The sequence below is a fragment of the Oppia nitens genome, unplaced genomic scaffold (assembly GCF_028296485.1).
Source record: "Oppia nitens isolate AA-2021 unplaced genomic scaffold, nextdenovo-longstitch-racon4-pilon3 scaffold1_pilon_pilon_pilon, whole genome shotgun sequence".
Lineage (NCBI taxonomy): Eukaryota > Metazoa > Arthropoda > Arachnida > Sarcoptiformes > Oppiidae > Oppia > Oppia nitens.
In genome coordinates, this window is record NW_026533199.1 from 1158902 (window position 1) to 1181117 (window position 22216).

The 22216-nt window shown below is 24.4% G+C and overlaps 1 protein-coding gene and 1 long non-coding RNA gene across 4 annotated transcripts; both read left to right on the forward strand.

Annotated features, from left to right (window-relative positions):
- The first annotated feature begins 8978 nt into the window (after positions 1-8978).
- Positions 8979-11035, forward strand: LOC128951729 (paired box protein Pax-1-like). The gene is made up of 3 exons (XM_054296992.1): positions 8979-9245; positions 9660-9784; positions 10536-11035. The coding sequence occupies exons 1-3, from the start codon at positions 8979-8981 to the stop codon at positions 11026-11028; spliced, it is 885 nt and encodes a 294-aa protein (XP_054152967.1). The 3' UTR covers positions 11029-11035.
- An 8554-nt stretch (positions 11036-19589) lies between these two features.
- LOC128952283 (uncharacterized) lies at positions 19590-21790 on the forward strand. Of its 3 annotated transcripts, XR_008484435.1 has the most exons (7): positions 19590-19648; positions 19726-19944; positions 20391-20440; positions 20658-20740; positions 21058-21143; positions 21429-21492; positions 21698-21790. It is a non-coding gene; the product is annotated as an uncharacterized LOC128952283 (long non-coding RNA). The 3 variants fall into 3 exon arrangements; XR_008484434.1 differs by having other exon boundaries at positions 19596-19944; XR_008484436.1 differs by lacking the exons at positions 21429-21492; positions 21698-21790 and adding an exon at positions 21249-21310 and having other exon boundaries at positions 19596-19944.
- Positions 21791-22216: the final 426 nt, after the last annotated feature.

Sequence of the window (22216 nt, forward strand, 5' to 3'; positions counted from 1 at the left end):
TAGTATTAATAATAATATAGTAAACGATTGATTGACTGACTCAACACATAATAGCAGCTAATTATATGATAGAGTTGTCAATACATTAGTATGTAATACAATGTATGGCTTATTATTATTATTGCTATTATTATTATTACAGTAAAAGTATAGTAAAGTATTAACCAATTTATAAGCAATATATATATATATATTGAATACTAAATACTATAGTAAATACAGCAATATTTACTATACTATAATAGTTTCAATAGTTTTTTTTGTTGAAAAAAAAACTATAATAGCATTGTGTTTATGGTATTTATACAAATGTATGCAAAAAAACATACAAAATATATGGGAAAAACAATACCCAATAATATAAAAAATAATAATAATAATGCAATTAATTAATTGCATTGACTGTATTAGACTGTAATACTACTGCATGCAATGTACAGGTATTATTGGTATATTGAAAATATGTCCATAAATTACGTCAATTTATTTGTAGTGGTTATGATATATTCTGTGTATAGTATTATATAATATCATTGATTCTATACTGTACTGTATATTCTGTGTTATAGAAAATATTGATAATAATAATATCCTATCTATAATATCTAGTATATTATGGGAAAATATTTTTTAATTTTATTTAGTAAACTTTTTTTTCTAGTTATATATATATATGATGTAGAAATTACTTATAGATATTTTTCAATAAAAAAAAATTAAAACATAATATCATAATACAGTAATAATAATTAGCAATGGTATTAGTACTGTATAGTTGCCTAAATTATAGAAAATAAATTTTTTTATTAAATAATAAAATTGTATATTACTTTTAATATAATTTAAAAAATATGTTTAATGATTTTATTATTTTTATTCTATTGAAATATTTTACTATATTATTATAGTTTATTTAAGACTAATATGTATATATATATATATATATATATATATAGATTTACATTATGATTATAATAATAATAATGTTAAATAGTGTACAGTTAGTTATTTGTGTGTATGATTATTGCCTATGTGGTAGGTACTGATCAATATTGATGATAATAATAATAGACTATAACTATTGACTATAATACTATTTCATTGGAAAAAACATAACAACAAAAATCATTATAAGTTTATATATAATAAAGATTGTGAAGTCCCCCTCCCCTCCCAAAAAAATATAAAGAGAGATAATACAGTACAAGAAAGACATCCATTGATTATTATGGATATTGTCAGCGCATCCATACATCCATACCATCCATATATACCCATCCAATACCTACCGCATGGTTTACTTATGCTATGTCAATGAATTTGTTATACTTATTCAATGAAGCGATAATTTTTTTTGAATATTTTTTTGGGCGACTATTACATAGTGTATCCATATATATATATATATATATATATATATATATATATACTGTATATATACCGTACAAATCAATGTATTATTGGAAGAGAAAAAAGAGATTAATTCACTATACAATCAATAATACCATAAATATAACATAAATTTTAGTAATATATTAATAATATACTATACTCTCTATATATATAATTTTATGCAATTTTAAAGCATAGAATATATTAGTTGGTAATAATAATTCTATATTTCAAATATAGTATTCAAATACAAATTTATTTGAATATTTATTATATTCACCCAAAAAAAACATATTGTTTTTAATTACTAATATTTATATACTTTACTATATTATCATTTTTTTAGGTTCATCATTTAAGATAGTTATTAATAATGTATTTTATGTCAGCTACCAAAAAAAACCATAATAAATATTAGGTTATATTTAATATATATTAGTATCATATTAACTATATTAATGGCATATATGTTTATATGTTGCTATTTTCCCTAAACATTTTTTTAAAGTCAATTATAATTATAATTGGAAAATGAAAACTTGAAAAACTAAAACATTGTCTGCGATTTTCATTACTATAGTCTATAGAGTCTATAGTTAGTTATATATACAGTAAGTAATTCACTATTTGGGTGACAATAATCATAACTAAAAATCTGTTACCTCTTTATCTTAAATATGGATCTCAAAAATAGATGAGAAGAAAATGAGATGATTTTTGTTTTGGAAAATAGTTTGAATTTAAACACCAAAAACCCTTGAATATACTTTTAGCATTGAATTACATCATCTATTGAAATGATAATAATAATAATATATACTATAATTTTTTCTTATACATTACTATAATATTATACTATATATATATATATATTAATTTGCATATTTTAAAAATAATAATATAATATATTTTTTAAAATTTTATTATTTTCAATATCACACACACACACACACACGTTTGAGTTTTAAACTATTTAATATATAAAATTAAAAATAAAAAACAAATAAATTCCAGTATATTATTTTTTGTTTTAGACAACATTTTATTACTTTTTWAAAAATATAATAATAATAATAATAACAATAAAGACAACTATTATTAGATTTACTTTATAACAYTATCTTTATTTTAAATATCATCATTAAATATTTAATTAATATGCATTATATAGTCTAGTATTTAAACATTTAGTATTCACTATATAATACTRTAATTTACATAATAATATTTAATGTAAATCATATAATATGATAATAAAAATAAGTGTCATATCATCTCATAGAGCCGTCTCACCAGACATATACTATAGATATAGAATATATTGATATATATATATACTGTATATATATAACTACCAGTGCTCTCATACATATACATAATATCATATCGTAACTACCAGTGCTTGCATTTTGGGTGACGACGTCTATATATTCGCCACTATTTCCGCCGCAATTCGTTGGAAGACTTCTTTAAGAGAGAGAGAGAGAGAGAGAGAGAGAGAGAGAGAGAGAGAGAGAGAGAGAGAAATTATAACCAAAAAATTATGAAAAAATATAGAGTAATAGTTATGCGAAGACATGTACTTTATAGACACATACTCTCTCTCTCTCTCTCTCTCTCTCTCTCTCTCTCTCTCTCTCTCTCTCTCTCTTTCTCTCTTTCTCTCTCTCTCACTCACTTACAGTTCATTCAATCATTTTTTCAGATGATAGTGTGTTTAGCTCTCTCTTTCTTATTATAATATGAATATATAACGGCATATCTTTGACACAACAACACTAAAGTCTTGTACWGTAAAAAAAATCGCTTAAAAGACTCCCGATCTATACATGTATGTACTGTATGCCGCAAAAACAAACTACCGTTCCTTTTACTTTTTTTTACTAATGTGACTATAGATTGGTGAGAGGATGGATAAAACATATAGTTTCTTGTAGTTTGTGTGTGTGTGATGTGGATGTGTCTGTCCTATCTATCTGTTTGGTCTTTAAACTCAAAGAGAGAGAGAGAGACTATCGGTCGGAGTCTCAGTCATATTATACAGACATTCCTTGAATGCCATAATTAGACGACTTATACCCGTAATTATCATTGCTTTTTGCGGCTTTTTTTATGACTTATATTAATATCCAGTTGACAACATTTTTGTRTGTAAAACTCATTTACTTATTTTGTYTTAGGGGGAAAACACTATASCATATATCATATGGTATGATACCATATATTTTTTGTTGCTATACCTATATATTAGACAACACATACACACCAACAGTATTGCTAATTACTAATTATTAGTCAATATAAATATACAGTATATGTCTGGAATTTTTTTTATGATATTTAATAGCATTTTTGTTTAAATAAAAATCTTAATATAATATTATTTTTATTTACAAATAATAATAATAATAATGATTATATATCGTCACAAATGCATCTCAACTGTTTCACTTCACTAATACTAATATTATTATTATTATTATTATTATTATTGTAGTTAACATTATTATGGTTGCATGAAAATGCATAAATGAAAATGCATAAAATAATTTTTTATTTTATTTTGTTAAATGCAAGAAATATATATTTAATGTGCTAATTAATCACTTAATTAAGCATATACATGTCTACTATATTATTATTATTTTTATATAAAAAAAACTATTATATGTGAATATATTTTTATCCACAAATGTTAAATAATAATAATAWTAATAAAAATTGATATTCAACTACACTATTTAGTATGTGTGTGATTGACTTAACTAAAAAACATAGCACTGAATAATATTGTAATAACATTGCATTACATTAATAAWCAATTATTCTGTATATTTTATAWTTAAAATTTTTTAATCAAAACAATATTGTAACTTTTTTTTGCAAGATAACAATTTTTAATTTAGGATAATATTTATTTATTATAGATATATATTTAATTAACTTAAATTATAATTATTATTATTATAGTATCTTTTAAGCTAGGTAAAAAGTAATTATTGTTTTTAATWGTTGTTATATTYCYAATTGATTGTCTAGTTATTAAAATTATATAAYCTAGTTMAAAATCATTTTATWTATAAATTTTKATTCAAATTAATATATATTTATTAYTATATATTAAATATATGACTTTAGAGAGAGAGAGAGAGAGAGAGAGAGAGAGAGAGAGCTGGCAATGGATGGATGGATGGATTCATAACATCTGGATATGAGATATGTTTTCATATGAGCTATGGTTTGGTTAGGTTTTTGTTTTAATAGTATTAAAGTAGTCAAAGCAAAACTAAAAGTACTTTTTAACAAAAACAGTTACTACAGTATACTCTTGTGTTGTTTGGTAAGTGTTTTTAAGAGTATAGTCGTGTCGGCATTACATCTAACTGTTTTGGTTAAAAAGGCACACAATTATCTGCACACATACATACAGTACTGTACATACATACCAAAAAAAAACATACAATTTATTTATATATATATCATATATATTTATATGCATACATATGAGTCCACAACAAAAACTAATTCATAATTTTCAAGTTTCTCTCTTCTCTCTCTCTCTCTAACTTCAATTACAATCACATCTTTATGAGAGAGAGAGAGAGAGAGAGAGAGAGAGAGAGAGAGAGAGAGAGAGAGAGAGATTGTGTGAAAAGTGCCGAAAAACAAGAAGTGAAATAAGAAGAAGATGAGCTCCCGGTGCTGGTTATGGATACAGTATGCTTGCTGTCAGTGCTAGAGTAATATACACTAACAGTATCATTATTGCTGGCACAGTGCGTTTTTTTCAAGCTCCCTGTGCTCTCTCTCCCTCTATGGTATATCTCATTGGGTATAAGGAGTGAATGCCTAATGTGTACTCTTGTAATTCGTAATGCATTTTCACGGTTACACTCAATGCTCTGCCGCTCATTAAGAAAGAGATACACAATATTTTTTTTTGGTTGAAAAACTATATCTTTTTTTGACTACTATTATACACTTTTGAGTATCACTTTTATATTGTATTATTGTACAGTATATACACTATATGTAAATAAAAAAAATGCCATTTGCTATGCAAACTWAATGTGCATTTATTTTTTTGCCGTCAAATGCACTTCAATATAACTATTGTATTATTATTATTATGATTATAATATACTGTATAATATGTTTTTATCKATTTTATTAGTTGTACTGTTTTTATGTAAACTATTTATAAATTTTTGTATATATATATATATATATATATATATATATATAGTATATATAAATATTGTACAATAAATTACATATATTCTTATTATTAGTAAAATAAAAATATATATATATATATTCTTTATGCTAAACACTAAATTTATTATATATTATATATAGCATACATATATTATAATATCAAAAAAAATATTTAGTTTAAATTGCATTTTATTTAAACAATATAATTATACAGAGTTAAAACAGTAATAAATCAATCGTTTATATATATATAAAATATATATAAATTTTGCAAAAAAAAAYTGCTTGAAAAAGCAGATTAAACTTTTTAAATAGAAAATAAATTCAAAAAAATAATTTAATTATTTATTATTATAAAAATACAAACAGTGACTAATTTTTGTATTATAAGACACACACACACACAGAAAAATACAGTCTATTAAGTCAATTATACGGTGTGTCTCCTATATTGTGCTAAATTAAGAAAATCCTAACATTTTTGCATGAATTTCATAGCAAATACAGTACTATATATRTATATATACCACACAAAAGAAAAACTAATGATATTTAAAAAAAGTGAAAATGTAATGACAATCATCATTGATAAACCATACAAACATTTTTAAGCGCATTAGTATTAATAATAGTCAAATTATAGTATCACAGAGAGAGAGAGAGAGAGAGAGAGAGAGAGAGAGAGAGAGAGATAAAGCAAAAAGTATATATATATATAAATGTTTTAAATGTTTTGCACACCAAATATCACTGGAAACAAAAATTTTTATTTTAGACAGAAATCTAAATGTTTTTTCATTTATATTGTGTTCAAACATTTGACAGAAATTTTGGTGTGAAATAGACGAGTCTTTTTCAAAGAAAAAAAAAATCAGAGATAAAAATTGAGAGCAAAACAGCTGCAAAAGTCAAATGTTTTTGTTTTGTTTGAACTGTCTCTCTCTCTCTCTCTCTCTCTCTCTCTCTCTCTCTCTCTCTCTCTCTCTCTCATCCAATTTATAGATATATATATATATATATACTTAACTATATATATATACCGTATATCGGCTTTGAGTGATATGAGTTTAGTATAGCTTAACAGACATTAAGGGTTATGTTTTCAAAACATAACATTTAACCCGATTATGTAATTGAAAATTCTGTTTATAATACAATTTATTTTAAAAATATAACAGTTATTTATAAATTATTATTATTTTTTAAAATTTCATATAATAAYTTTTTTTTAACTAAAACACAAATACTGTTAAATAAAATTATCATTTTCAAAAAAAAAAAAATATTTTTCAGTAAATAACTAATTACTACATAATTTGATTGAATGTTTGTAAATAATGCTAAAAATGTAGTTATCATTTGGTATACACTCATCACACAATTAAATACATTTACAAAAATTATTGATTACAAATTATTATGATTATTATTATGTAATTTATTTAACAACAAAATTATATAAAAGGGAAAAATGCTAAACATTTCTCTCTCTCTCTCTCTCTCTCTCTCTCTCTCACTCTCTCTCTCWCAAAAATTATGCTAAAAATTGTTGCACTTGTTTGGCGTCAAACAATTTCAATTATCTGTTTTTTTGGTACAAAAATATTTTTATGTGTATCAGTTAACCCCACACACACACACACACAAAACGAAACCCCTTTTTAGACATACATATTAAATATACAGTACATAATAACAACAGTACTGTAAATGCATTTTTGCTGTCACTTATTGTATGCATAATTCACTAAACAAAAAATGCTGTAAAATAAAACATATTTATACCTAAAAAAAGTTGAATAATTTTATTGTCATATAGATTTCAAATTTACATTTTATCACATACTTATGATATTGCTTTTTAAATGCAATTTGTATTTAATGCAATATTGTATACTAAYAATAGAAACTTAAATAAAATAAGATTTAAGCTATATACAATTTATATATATATATATAAGTAAACATGATAAAATATKCATAAACTAATTTTTTTTAAATAAAGTTTTAATTTAATAATATATAATTAATTTAAATTTCTCTAACTTTAAGTAAGCTAAAAATATATTAATARATTAATTTATATTTTAAATTATAAAATATTTCAATTTGATAAAAGTTTTGAAATTTGATTATAAATTTTTAGWTATAGTTTAAATAAAWCTATATCTAAATTAATATAATAATAATAATAATAATAATTTATAATCTCACAACTAATTATAAATGACAATTTTTAATATTTCATTGTTAACAACAACAACAAAAATTCATAGCAAAATATCAACAACAAAAATAAAACAAAACAAMAAAAWACTAAATCAAATAATTAGATAAATGCCTGCATTATCTGATGATGTCTTGATTTTTTAAAAATTATTATTAWTATTATAGGCTTTCAAACAAAATATATTATATAAAAAAATTTCAATTTCATTGGGAAAAATCTCTAATAAATATCTATAKAWTTATATATAAATATCTTTATTTAAATTCTAAAAAAGTTATGTTAAATATTGTTTTTTGTTAACAAACAAAAAACAAAATTATATTATATAACGTGTGTGTGTATATSTATGTGATTATGTGTGTGTGTGTGTRTGTGTCTATATGTTTTGATTGGCGGTGCTTAACATGTTTTTTGTGTGTGTGTAGTATTTAATACTAGASAGGCATACTATGTAGTAGCACAAGCARTATRCTATTTGCTGCCAGTGCCGATTGGATAGGCCTCTCAAAAAATTGGATGGTGCGCGCCACACCCTCTACTATGCTTAAGATGATGCCTATTCGTGGGGAACAAGTGGGAACAGTATWTACTATATATATATATATACAGTGTCATATACATCCATGCACTGGTATGCTATGCTATTAATGAGTGAAATACCGGAGCCCTCTGAAAGAGCTGCTGCTGTTGATTCTGCATCACTACTAATAGTGGATATGATGTGATGTGACTGTCCCCTCTCAATAAAACGCATGTACCACACAACACACACACACACAAAGCCCATATACATATACCCATTCCCATCATCAGCACCATCACCATCATCATCATCACTGAGCTCTCTCTCTCTCTCACTCTCTCTCTCTAAGTAAGAGAGTGTGTGTGTGTCTTAAATAGTAGTAATAGAAAATTCAAGTGTCGATAGGGCTTTCCGTCAATAAAACTAAGCTAACCATTTGAATCAAACATTTTTTTAATTGTTGTTTTTTTTGTATAATAATAAAAAACAGTATATACTGTATTATACATGATTAGCAATGATTTTTTGACAAAATTGAAACAAAATATTTAATAATAATAATAATAAACAATTTGATGTGTGTGTAGACCAACAACAACAGCAATAATAATAAATATGTTATTATCAGGTATTGACTGTAATCAGGGATACGGCGAAGTGAACCAATTGGGTGGTGTCTTTGTTAATGGCCGTCCACTGCCCAATGCTATTAGATTACGGATAGTCGAATTGGCACAGTTGGGTGTCCGGCCTTGTGATATCAGTAGACAATTGCGTGTATCCCATGGCTGTGTGTCGAAAATCTTGGCCCGTTATCATGAAACCGGATCTATACTTCCGGGTGCTATTGGCGGTAGTAAACCAAGGGTTACCACACCTAAAGTAAGTCTATTTTTTGTTTTGTTTGCTAAAAAAATCAAATTATAGAYATTAGATATACAGATACACAGTATAGTATAATAAGTATTASAATTATATGATATAAATTATTTCTACTGTATATTGTATTTTATAAGTAAGTMAATTACWACATATATATATATATAATTWAAAAATATAAATCAATATATAATGTATATTAATATTTGTTTTAACAATTATTGKGTTAAATATTAGATAGTCATCAATAAAATATCATTATATATTACCTGTATTTAAAAAAACACATTATTATCTATATATACAGTATAGCGGCTATACTATAGCCTATATTATAAAAACAATTAACAATATTATTATTTATTTAATTATTAATACAATACAATATAATATCGATTTTATTATTATKATTATTAGGTGGTATCATAYATACGTGAACTAAAACAAAAGGACCCGGGTATATTTGCCTGGGAGATCAGGGATAGGCTACTACAGGACGGTGTTTGTGATAAATACAACGTACCATCAGTTAGTAGTATCAGGTAATTGTCTAATAACTAATTGTCTAAATTAAAATATATGTTTAATTTAAATTTATTTAATACATATTATTATTATACACCTTTGTTTTTTGAAAAAAATTTATATTATTATATCTTAATTTTTTAACAACACACATATATAAAAATTATTGTATAATTGAATAAAGTTTAGTAAATATTATATAAAGTATTGTATGTATACTTGAATATACAATAATTTTCCAACAATTAATCATTAATATTATTAGATGAACTTATATTTGTAATATGAACTATAGTATACATACAATAGCAAAAATTTAAAAAAAAATGTTTTATAATGTGTGATAATAATATAAATATTAATAAATTGGTAGTAAATATGATAATATACTATGATATATAGTATAGTAAATACAGTACCTAAAAAAATACATTAATTTAATTAATGAGTTGAAAACTTTCAAATACTAATAGGATATTATTACTGTCAAMAAAATATTATTGGCAAATGTTTTAGCAGTTTAAGCAAAATAAATAAATAATATCATATATAATAAATCAATAATAAATATAATAATATATAATTTTATGGATTATATCAATATATAAACCAAATAATATTTTCTCAAACATAAAAATTCATACCAAAGAAAAAAAAATTACACTAAATATAAATATATATTAGTTTTATTGTAGTATAGATTTGAAATGTTAATAATTATATTATTTTGTATATAAATCTCGCATCCCTTTCCTCCCCTCAAAAAAGTCGTATCCTTCGCAATAAGATCGGAGTGACCGGCGGTTCGGGAGGCGGCGGCGGTGGATCTGGTCAGACAACRCCAGTGTCTCATCTGCACCATCATCATCATCACCATCATCTGAATCATCAGTCATCGCAGGGYCACCACCATCATCACCCGTCGCCGCCAACAYTACCACCGTATGGTATCGTCGACAACACCAGTGTCAGTGTCGACAGTGTCCATCACAGTATGAACGCCGCGGCTACGGCTGCACTATACAATGCAACACCCGCTGCGCTCAGGTCAACCTACTGGCCATCGTCGCATACAGTCAACGATATACTAACCGGTGGYGGATTTCGCGGACCAACCAATTGGCCAAACGGTACGACTGCGGCGTCGATGGGCTATGCAATGACAGCACCCGGTGGTCATCAGTTGGCTGCTCATCATCAGTCGGCCGGAGCTGCCATACATGCCGGCACTGCAATACATTCGTCGCTATTTTTTTCGTGAATATATCCCCACATCTTATATATATATATTAAATAATATTTAAATAAAAAAAACTATTTTATGTATTCATTATTTAAAAAAAACAAACAAATCCAGACATTTGAAAGTTTTATTTACCTATAAATTGATTGACAAAATATATATAGAGTTATAAAGTTTTTTTTAAWAAATTAAATATAATTAATACAGTAATAATATTTATCTTTATTAGTTTGTATTATTACGTAATGATAACACTATCAATCAGTTTTTATTTTGGTTTTATTTATATAATCATTTGAACAATAATTATTACAGTATTATTATTATTATATCAGTTATTTAATAATTTACAATTTACATTTTAAAAAATCTATACAGTATATTGAAAATAATAAAAATTTTATTACTTTATTTGTATTTGAAAAAAAAACAAAACAACAAAAAATAAAAAACCAATGAATAAATGCAATATATAGTCTATATTATTATTATTTYTAATATACATTATTATCAATAACTATAAAATGTTAAATACTTACAGAATATTATAATCTAATTAATTAATGTTTGGCAATAAATGTTTGCTAAAAAATAAATATATCATAAGTTTGTGTGTGTGTGTGTGTGTATATATATATATATATATGTATATGTTTTTGTCAAACAAGTGGCAGTACATGTATGACACAGATGAAAATGATTGCAATGACCATAATATAATATTTTTGTAATGAATAGTTAAACCAGTACTGTATGTATGTATGTRTGTGTGTGTGTGTAAAAATGTCTTAAGTGAGGCACACATACACAGTAATACATTAAAGATATAATACATATATGATATTTGATACACAAAAAGCAATTTTCATTATTCATTTCAATGTGATTGCTGTTTGACAGTCAGAGTCGCCGATACAAACACTTTGTRTRTATATATAYATATRTATATATGTATATAATATTTTTCAAATATATATATATATAATATATTTTTGCTATTTTTGCCTCATATTGGCTTTGCTTTTGTTTTACTGGTGATTGCTTTTATAATGAGAAAGAGAGAGACAAAACTTTAAAGGTTTTTAAAAGACTAAAAGTCTCCAGTTTTCCGCTCATTTACGGCCCAAAAGAGGTTTCATTTTACTTCTATATATATAAATATATACTGATTGCTTATGTATGTGTGTGTGTCTACCGGCCGACCGACACATACACACTCACTCATACATTCATACAATAGACAGTCAGRCATACAAAATKYATAATTTTTTTAATAATTACATCCTTTTATATATATATATTATATTATAGTAATTATATGTATGAATAAAATATAGAAAATAAAAATTTTCAAAATTCTTGTAAAATTTTTATTAATACAGAAAATAATGCTAAATATATACTGCAATTATACTGTATGTGTAAATTATATAATACTGTATTAAGTTTAATACAGTATAAACAAAATTTAAAGCTAAATTCACACACATTTTTAATATTATATATAATTTTAAAAACCACTAAATTTAAAAAAACAATTATTACAATAATTGATGTAACAGTTTTTTTTTTGGTGAACATTAATTCAATGCAATAGTTAGTAACAGTTTATAGACATAACATAATTTATTTAAACAGTTTTCTTTATAATCTCTCACTTAAATTGAGTGGACTTTATATATATATACAGTATATAAGTATAATGTCATAAAAATGAGTAGAGATTTGTGTCCAGAAAAAAAGTTGTTTATTACTGTATATATATATACATACATATAAAAAGCGGTTAGTTTTTTTGGCACCCAAATAGTCATTTTAAAAGCCGCAAAGTCTTTAACTTAAGGAGAGAGAGAGAGAGAGAGAGAGAGAGAGAGAGAGAGACTCAATCGGTTAACTAAAGTAATCTGATATTTGTTGAGACACTAACAACCAATATATATGAAGTGAAGTGATTTTTAAGACCCCATCAAATAGCCTTAACTTATAATTAAAAGGATATACAACAACAAAAAACTCTTATATGTATTATATATCTATAACTTTCATTCACTAACTATCGACTAACAAAACACGTACAACATTATTATTATAAAGCAAATGTTAAAAAAAATATAATATACATGTAATAAATTATAAAGTTTGTTGTTGTCGTTGTTGTTGTTGAAACATAAAAATCATACAATGAATAATACCATATAATAAATAACAACAACAACTACAACAACAAAATTTTTCAGTTAAAACTAAAGGCTTATATATATATATATTATAATGAATGAATGAAATTCAGTATAAATGAGTGGCAGAAAAAATAGTAGTAAAAGGAGTAAAAATTTTATTATATATTATAGTTATTCCTGTGAAAAGTCAAAGTCCTTTAGTTATTTGATTACACCATTCAGTCAGTGTTGTTATGTATGTATGTGTGTGTGTGTGGAGGAGTCAGTCGTCAATTAAGTGGACATTGAGTTGTTTCCGAAATATATATATATATTTACATCTATAAGTACCGGTATATATATATATATATATACAGTACTATATATATAAAGAGATGATATGAAATAACAGATGGCTAACAGATGCAAGATTTTGCATTATTTTTAAAAATCATAAATACTCAGTGAAATAATATACACAAAAGTAATTTAGACTTTTTATTATTATATATAATTTATATATATATATATATATATACTGTACATATACCGCAAAACCAATGTAAAACCATACACACACTTTGTCTTTTTATTTAAAAACGTTTGCTTGAATTAATTATTAAAATTACCCTTTTATTAGTATGCTTATTGCATAACCATATATATATATAATTTTTACCCCCTTTTTATATGTTTAACTTATATTATAATATAAATTTTTAGACATTAATATAATATATATACATATAGGTTTAATATAAAAATTATATAGATTTTATACTTATATATATATATAAGTATTTACTGTATACTATTACTGATGATGTTATCTACCCTTGTATAATTTTTTTTGTCAGCTAATATGCCAAAAATATTTGTATGTATGTATGTATGTATGTGTGTGTGTGTGTGTGTGTGTGTGTGTGTGTGTGTGTGTGTGTGTGTGTGTGTGTGTGTGTGTGTGTGTAGATTACTATCAAATATTTACATTAGTTTTATATATTAAGTTCTACATTGTATACTAATTTAATTAAATTATTAATCAACAAATTATATTGATATTTATACCGGTACAACCTATAATATAATACATATAATATAATGCATAGTATGTATATTATATTATTATTAATTTATTAAACTAATAATTTTTAATATGATATTAATAATTTAATGTTACTATATTATATGAATTTAGTATAGTTTTATAATTTTAATCAAATAAAAAATACAATGAAGTTTTTTTTAACAATGTTTGCCCAAATAAATGTTATACTTTTAGTTTATAATAATTATAATTAAAAGCTTATTATAATTTTGAGTAAATATTTTATTTAATAATTAAATATATTGTTTGTACGGTGTGTGTGTGTGTGTGGGTGTGCTATTTAAAGCTATACTAAAAATAAACTAATGTTGATTACCTTAACAACCTATTACCTATTATTTTATTTTTTATTTTTTTGGTACTGTAGTAGTCATAACAACACATATTTTTTAATACAATTAATAACAATAATATATAGTAATAAAAAAAAGTAAAATAATTTATATGTAGGTATATATTGTTTATTATAATCATATTTTTTATTCATATTATTATTATTACTACTTAAATAAAACATATATTTAAATAATTAAAAGAAAATGTCACAAAAATCGACATCAAAAGCGGTAAGAATATCATTAATAATAATTTTAAAAAATCACATTCAAAATAATTAGCATTTTTGTGATTAATTTTTTTTTGTATGTTCACTGTATAATTTCAATACTAAAATGTCGTATAGCTATTAAATGTTAAATAAATATTTATATTAAAATTTTACAAAATAAAAATCTAAAAAAATAATAATAAAATATAGATATAAATAATTATAAATATAACAAGAATATTTAAATTTAACATGTAGTATAGCAATTATTTTTAAATATAATTTATATATAATAAAACTAATCTAATTCAATATAATCTAAAATTCAATAATATTTAGATAATTATTTATAATTAAAATGTAAATTTATAAATTTATAAAAAATTAAGTTTTTTTTGTGGTTAACACTGTAGACACTGTAACACATTTTAGACTATTGATAAATAAGACTATTAACTATTATTATGTATAATAAATGTAATGTTTTTTTTTATATATCATATATATATTATAGAAGACACAGCAAATTGTTGCTAATAATAAACCAGCAAATGTCAGCTCAAAAGTAACGGTATAATTAAACACGATTTATTAGTAGTAGTAGTTTTTTATCATATAATTTATTATAATTATTATATTATTAAAAAATATTAATAATTATTATATATATAATATATGACCACAAAAAAACATATTTAGAAAATACTTTATTTTTATTAATATATATATATATATATATTATATTAGACAGGTTTGACTACAACAGCGGCACTAAAAGTTACGCCAAACTCGACAACAAAACCGAAATCAATTGCCAATACTAATGATAATACAAAAATTAAAACACAACGAAATCAAGGGGAAAGTCAACCATTGAAAAAGACAACCATAAAAACTGTTAAGACTACTACTGGTGGTGGTGTTAGCAAAACTAAACCACCGATTAAGACATCGACTACTACTACTACCAGTGCCCTAACAGGCAGTACTTCCAAACAACAACAACAACAATCGTTATCTAATCGGACCGTTAAGTCAAATGCCAAACCAAAGACAACAACAACTACTACTGCTAGTAATACAAAAGCAAATAATGTCTTAACCAGTAAAACAAGTAGTGTCGGTAAAGTGTCGACAACCAGTACTTCCCGAAAACCTATTGTTCCCAATGGTACGGCAAAAACTAGTAGTAAATTAAACAGTTATAATAATATTAGTAAAACAGTGATTAAATCATCAAATAATAATAATAATAAAACTGTTGCAAATCCTAGTGTTAGAAAAAGTGATGATAATGATAAAAGTAATAAAAAACAATTACCAAATAATGTCAAAACTAAGGATAACATAATAACTAAACAATTATCCAATGGTAACGATATTAACTTATCATTAGCTGAATTAGACTCAGCTTATAATAAGACAAAAAAATTTGGTAAAAAATCTGAGGTAATTAACTATTTGATAAGTTAACAACTAATTATAACTATTTTTTTTTAATTAATTACAATTATTATGCTGGATAAAAATAATTACTATAAGTAGATTTACTTATAGTTATATTAATTATATTAAAACTAAATTATAAAACTAATTTACATAAAATATTTGTTGCAACATTGGTAATAACAATTTAATGTAGATTATATGATATTATTACAGTTATAAATAATTTATCTAGCTAATTTATTTTGGTCTATTTAAATATTTAGTCACTACTAGCATAATGTTATTGTTAGAAATACTAACTATTATATTATATTAAATATAATATAAAATTTAATTAAAGTAATAAAATAATATTAGTTAACAAATATAATTATTTCTAGTAATTATTATTAATAATAATGAAAAATTAATTTTTTAAATTTTATTTTTAATTTATTTATTTGTAATTTTAAGAGTATTTTAGTGGAACCGCCGTCTGTTTCAGATGTCGATGACATAGTTGTTAACTCTGATAATAGTCATATGACTTATGAAGATGACGACCATCTAAATGAAGATTATGACGACGACTTCGAGGAATATGAATCAGATTTTGATGACTACGATGAAGAAGAAGAAGAAGAAGATAATGATAAAAGTAATGATAATAATGAAGACAATAATGAAGACTCTGAGGACAGTGATAAAGAAGATGAGGAGGAAAAAGAAGAAGAAGAAGACGACGACGACGAAGAATCGTTTGATAACAATAGAAAAAACGATGAAATAAATGATAAAAAACAAACCAATCATCACATCAATGGTTATTTACATCATCGTCAACAACAACAACACGAAGAAGAAGTAGTAGTAGTCCATGAAAAACAAAGTATTGATGAAAAACCAAATAATAACTTACAAAACGCCCGATTATTATCACAATTGGATCGCAAAAGAAACAGCGCATCAGTTCGCAGCCGAGAACTTCTTGAAGTCATAAAATTGGACAAAATTATGGTCACAAATGTCGATATACCGCCGATAAACTACGACCTGTTTATCAAAACTTTCGGCCRCAAAGATGGCCGACAAGTTTCCTGTCAGACCATTGATCGTTCAGATGGTACAACTCAGACGGATATCGCCGAAGTCAACCAAAAGTGGACACAATATCCATCGTTGTTCAGTCCATTAGTGTCGGGAACTGAACAACAATTATCGGACAACAATAATAGTATTACTGATTCGTTGACCAATTATTTGCTACCGAAAGTCGATTGCTTTCAATTAGTCAACTTCTTGACCAAAGCTGAGATCCTGTTGACGGCTATTATGGACATCGAGTGCGACGACAGTCACAGCCGACGACGGCCTAAGACTTCTGCGGCAAATAATATGCCAAAAGGTATTAAAAAAATATACTTAAATATCAATAGAGAGAACTAATTAAGTGATGTCTTTGTCTTTGTCTTTGTCCAAACTTCAGGCGCCGAAGTATTTGCCACAAACATGCGTACCATAAAGTGTTTACCGTTGGCTAAGAAATGTCAGATCAACCATTTGTTTGGCAATTCATTGTATATATTTAGTGTACAAAATGTATCCAAAAACGAGGGTTTAGTTGAAAAATCAATGATCACTGTCTGGTCGGTACTATCGGAACGTTACGTAAAAGTACTGATTTGTCGGTCGCATATTACCCGCGGGTTTGCCGAAAATAATTTAGTAATCGCCGCTATGGTCGACGGTTCGCTGGCACTCTGGGATCTCAACGAAATGCCGTTTTCCTACAAAGAAGTTGACATCGATGGCCAACACTTTCAGCTAAGAACGCCGTCGTTTAATACGGCACTCATAGCCAATGGACACGACTGTCCCATAGTTGATATTTGCAAACTTTCCGCCGCCGACAACAATACAAACAACGATACCGAACATACCATACATTATGTTTCTGTTGATGAAAATGCAAACCTAATTATTTGGGCCATCAATGAAATCAAAGGCAAATTAATTAAATCATACAATTTATGATAATTTTTTCGTAATTATCGGTAATATTTTATTTTTATTGTTTAGACGAGACCAACGATTTAGGTGTTTCCCAGACAACTAACTATAAGATAACATTGATATCGCGGGTCAACTGTTTGGATAATATTGTTACCACTGATGATATAAACAATTCGCTGATGAAGACAACGATGAAGATTACCTGTTTGGGCAATCAGTGTAACGAGTGGTCAAACTTTTACTGCGGAACTGATTCGGGACTTGTTGTCCGATCTACCCGTCATCACGAAGTTGCCACCAAATTGCCGACTGTCTACCAGAAAAGTCAACTAAACAGTTTGTGGACAAAAGTTACGGCCATACAGTTTAACGATAGGCAAAGTGACCACTTTTTTGCCGCATTTACCGACGGTTTTATCAATTATTATAGTGTTTATCGTGAAAATCCGTTACAGGCTTTCAATGCAAACGATATGCCTATTATTGATATTAAATTCAATACACTATCTAATAATAATAGTAATGAAAACTATTTAATTGCATTAAATAATTACAATCGTATATTCATATGTACTATCAATGATAATTCAAATAATAATAATTATGATAACTATTTAAGGCTAACTTATCAATACAAACATCCAAATAATAGGTATTTAACTTTTATTTTTAATTAATAAAATTATTATTACATTTTTAATAAGCAAATATTATAACTAAATATTAAAAATTAATTTTAGTTTTCGTTCAATGTGTGTATGGATAGGCGGCAACAATGACCAAGCTTATTTGGTAATATTATCTAGTATATTTGTTAATTATTTTTTTAAAAAAATAAATTATAAATTATTAAACAATTTAAAATATTAATTATTATTTTTTATATATTTTTCTAACGCAGGTATTGGGTAATGATTGTGGAAATATTATTATATTTGATCTCAACTTAAACAGTAAATAATTTATATAAAAAAAATTAGTATAAAAATTAATAAATATATAAATTAATAGAAAATTTAAACATTATGTGATAATAATTGTTAATAATAATAATAATTAAATATTTAATAGGTGTCAAAAAAAATAAATGTATAAAATTGTTTTTTTTTTAAAATAAATTAAATATTTTAAATAGTTATTACATATAATTTTTTTTTAATTGAATAGTGCGCTAAAAAAATATGTGCATGCTCAATATTAATTATATTATTTTACTAAAAATAATAATAAAATTTCCAATAGATAGTGCAACATGTTAATATAGAAATTTATTAATATTAATACTCAAAATTTGACATGCGCAAATTAAAAAAAATAAATTATTAAAATACAGCATGGTCATCATCATCATCAGCATTACTATAAAAACAAATTGACCAACAAGTACAATTTTATTATATCCTTATAATTTATCATATATAAGTGTGACCCAGGTTATGATAATTAAAAATATGATACAGGTCCATTATAATGGTATGACCATTATGCTTAATATATGATCTACCGGTGCTCCCATACCCCCGCCCTCTCCCGCAGTGGTGGTGGGACAATGTTGGCCATGTCTCTGATCAACCCATATATCACACGCGTGTGATGGACACGTGTGTGTGTGTGAGTGAACACGTGGACAGTGCACACACACGTGTTGGGTCAACTTAACCAAACAAACAAACAAATAGGTATAATATTGTTAACACTGATAATTAAAATTAAGTTTTTATTAATTGTAAATTGCAATTTAAAAAAAATAAAATGCTTTTTACAATCTGTTTTAATTGTATGCAATAATAATAATCATTTTTATAAACCAATTTTCCACTTTTGATTGCCATTTATTTTTAATAAAAAAAAAGTTTATTTGCATTGATTATAATTAAAATGTTGAAAACATTTCCTAAATTGTTTTTTTAAACATTAGATAATCGATGCAATAGTAATTTTTGTACCAATTTTCCACATTTGAATGCCATTTATTTAATGTATTGCAAATACTAAGGATTGGTTACATATCATATCTTTTTAAATTTTTTTTAGTTATATAAATAACTAATATATTCAACTAATATAAATAATTTTCAAACAAAATTTTAATATATAATATATATTTTTTATTCAATTTAATTAGATTTTAACAATCGTTTTTGGCCTATTGAAGCTATGATAATTTTTTTTGAGGTAAATAATAATTTTCAATATAAAAAACATGATAATAAACATGTAATGTATTGAGTGATGATCTGATTATGAGATTTATCATTAAAAATGATCGATATTTTTATCAGAGGCTGTTTCTGACCAATACATGCATTGATTTATTGATTAATTAATTATCTCATATACTCTATGTTAAGACAAATGTGTTTAACACCAAAAAAAATTGTTTGTTTTATAGGTAAATAATATTTGACTACTACCCGGAGGAGGAACAGGAGGTGCCCTATTAATAATGGATACTATGGATAATTTTTTGTTGAGGTAATTATGATAATAATTATTATTATTATAAAATATAAGACACAAAAAGTTTAGTTGCATTGATGTAATACTATGTGTTATAACTAATAGTTTGTATTTAAAATAGTTATAATACAGTAATTAGTTAATTATTATTATAATCTTAACAAATGTATTGAATGATGATCTGATTATGAGATTTATAAAAAATGATCGATATTTTTATCAGAGGCTGTTTCTGACCAATACATGCATTGATTGATTGATTTATTAATTAATTATCTCATATACTGTATGTTAAGACAAATGTGTTTAATAAAAAATTGTTTGTTTTATAGGTAAATAATACTCTACAAGACCCCCCTCTGGAATAGGAGGTGTGCCCTATTATATATGGATGCTATGATAATGTTTTGTTGTTTAGGTAATTAAATATTTTTCAACTAATTTTTTGTTTAAAAAAAAGTTTAGTTGCATTGATTATAATTAAAATGTTTAAAACATTTCCTAAATTGTTTTTAACATTTAGATAATCGATGCAATAGTAATTTTTGTACCAATTTTCCACATTTGAATGCCATTTATTAATGTATTGCAAATACTAAGGATTGGTTACATATCATCAAATTTTTTTTAATACAATTACTAATATATACTAATTTTCAATTAAGTATTTAATATATATTTGTTTTTTAATTTATTTAATTAGGTTTTAACAAAACAAACAATCGTATTTTGGCCTATTATATGGATGATATGATAAATTTTTTGAGGTAATAATTTTCAATAAATAAAACATGATAATAAACATGTAATGTATTGAGTGATGATCTGATTATGAGATTTATCATTAAAAATGATCGATATTTTATCAGAGGCTGTTTCTGACCAATACATACATGCAATTGATTTATTTATAATATTATTATTATCATATATATCGAGACAAATATGTTTAACAAATTTTGTTTTATACAGGAAAATAATTGACGATCCGGGACTAGGAGGTGCCCCACCCCTCCCATTAGCACAGATTTTTAATCCACTGCTTTATATATATAGACAATAATAATAATTTTTATTAAATATATGATATAAAACATTTTATTATATTATTGTTATAATTATTTCTAGTTTAAAATTAATATTTTATGTTAACTTTAATGTTTTTATTTTGCTTATGTATAAATAAATATATAATTATAAACTTTTGCAAATGTTTACTGTAATAACAAAATTTTCTGTATATTTATGAAAAATAGTTTAATATTATAAACTTTATTGTTTTTGTTAAAATTTTTATAAAAATTATGACTACCCGTTACGGTTCCTTTAAATTATAAACACATTTTTAAAAATATTTTTTTTTCATATAAGCAATATTTACAGTAAATTATTTTTTTTGATTATCTAAAAGTTTAGATTATTTAGTGGTGTTATACCCATCATTGCTTATAACAGCAATAATTATACAGTTAATGAAAAAAAAATTTGATT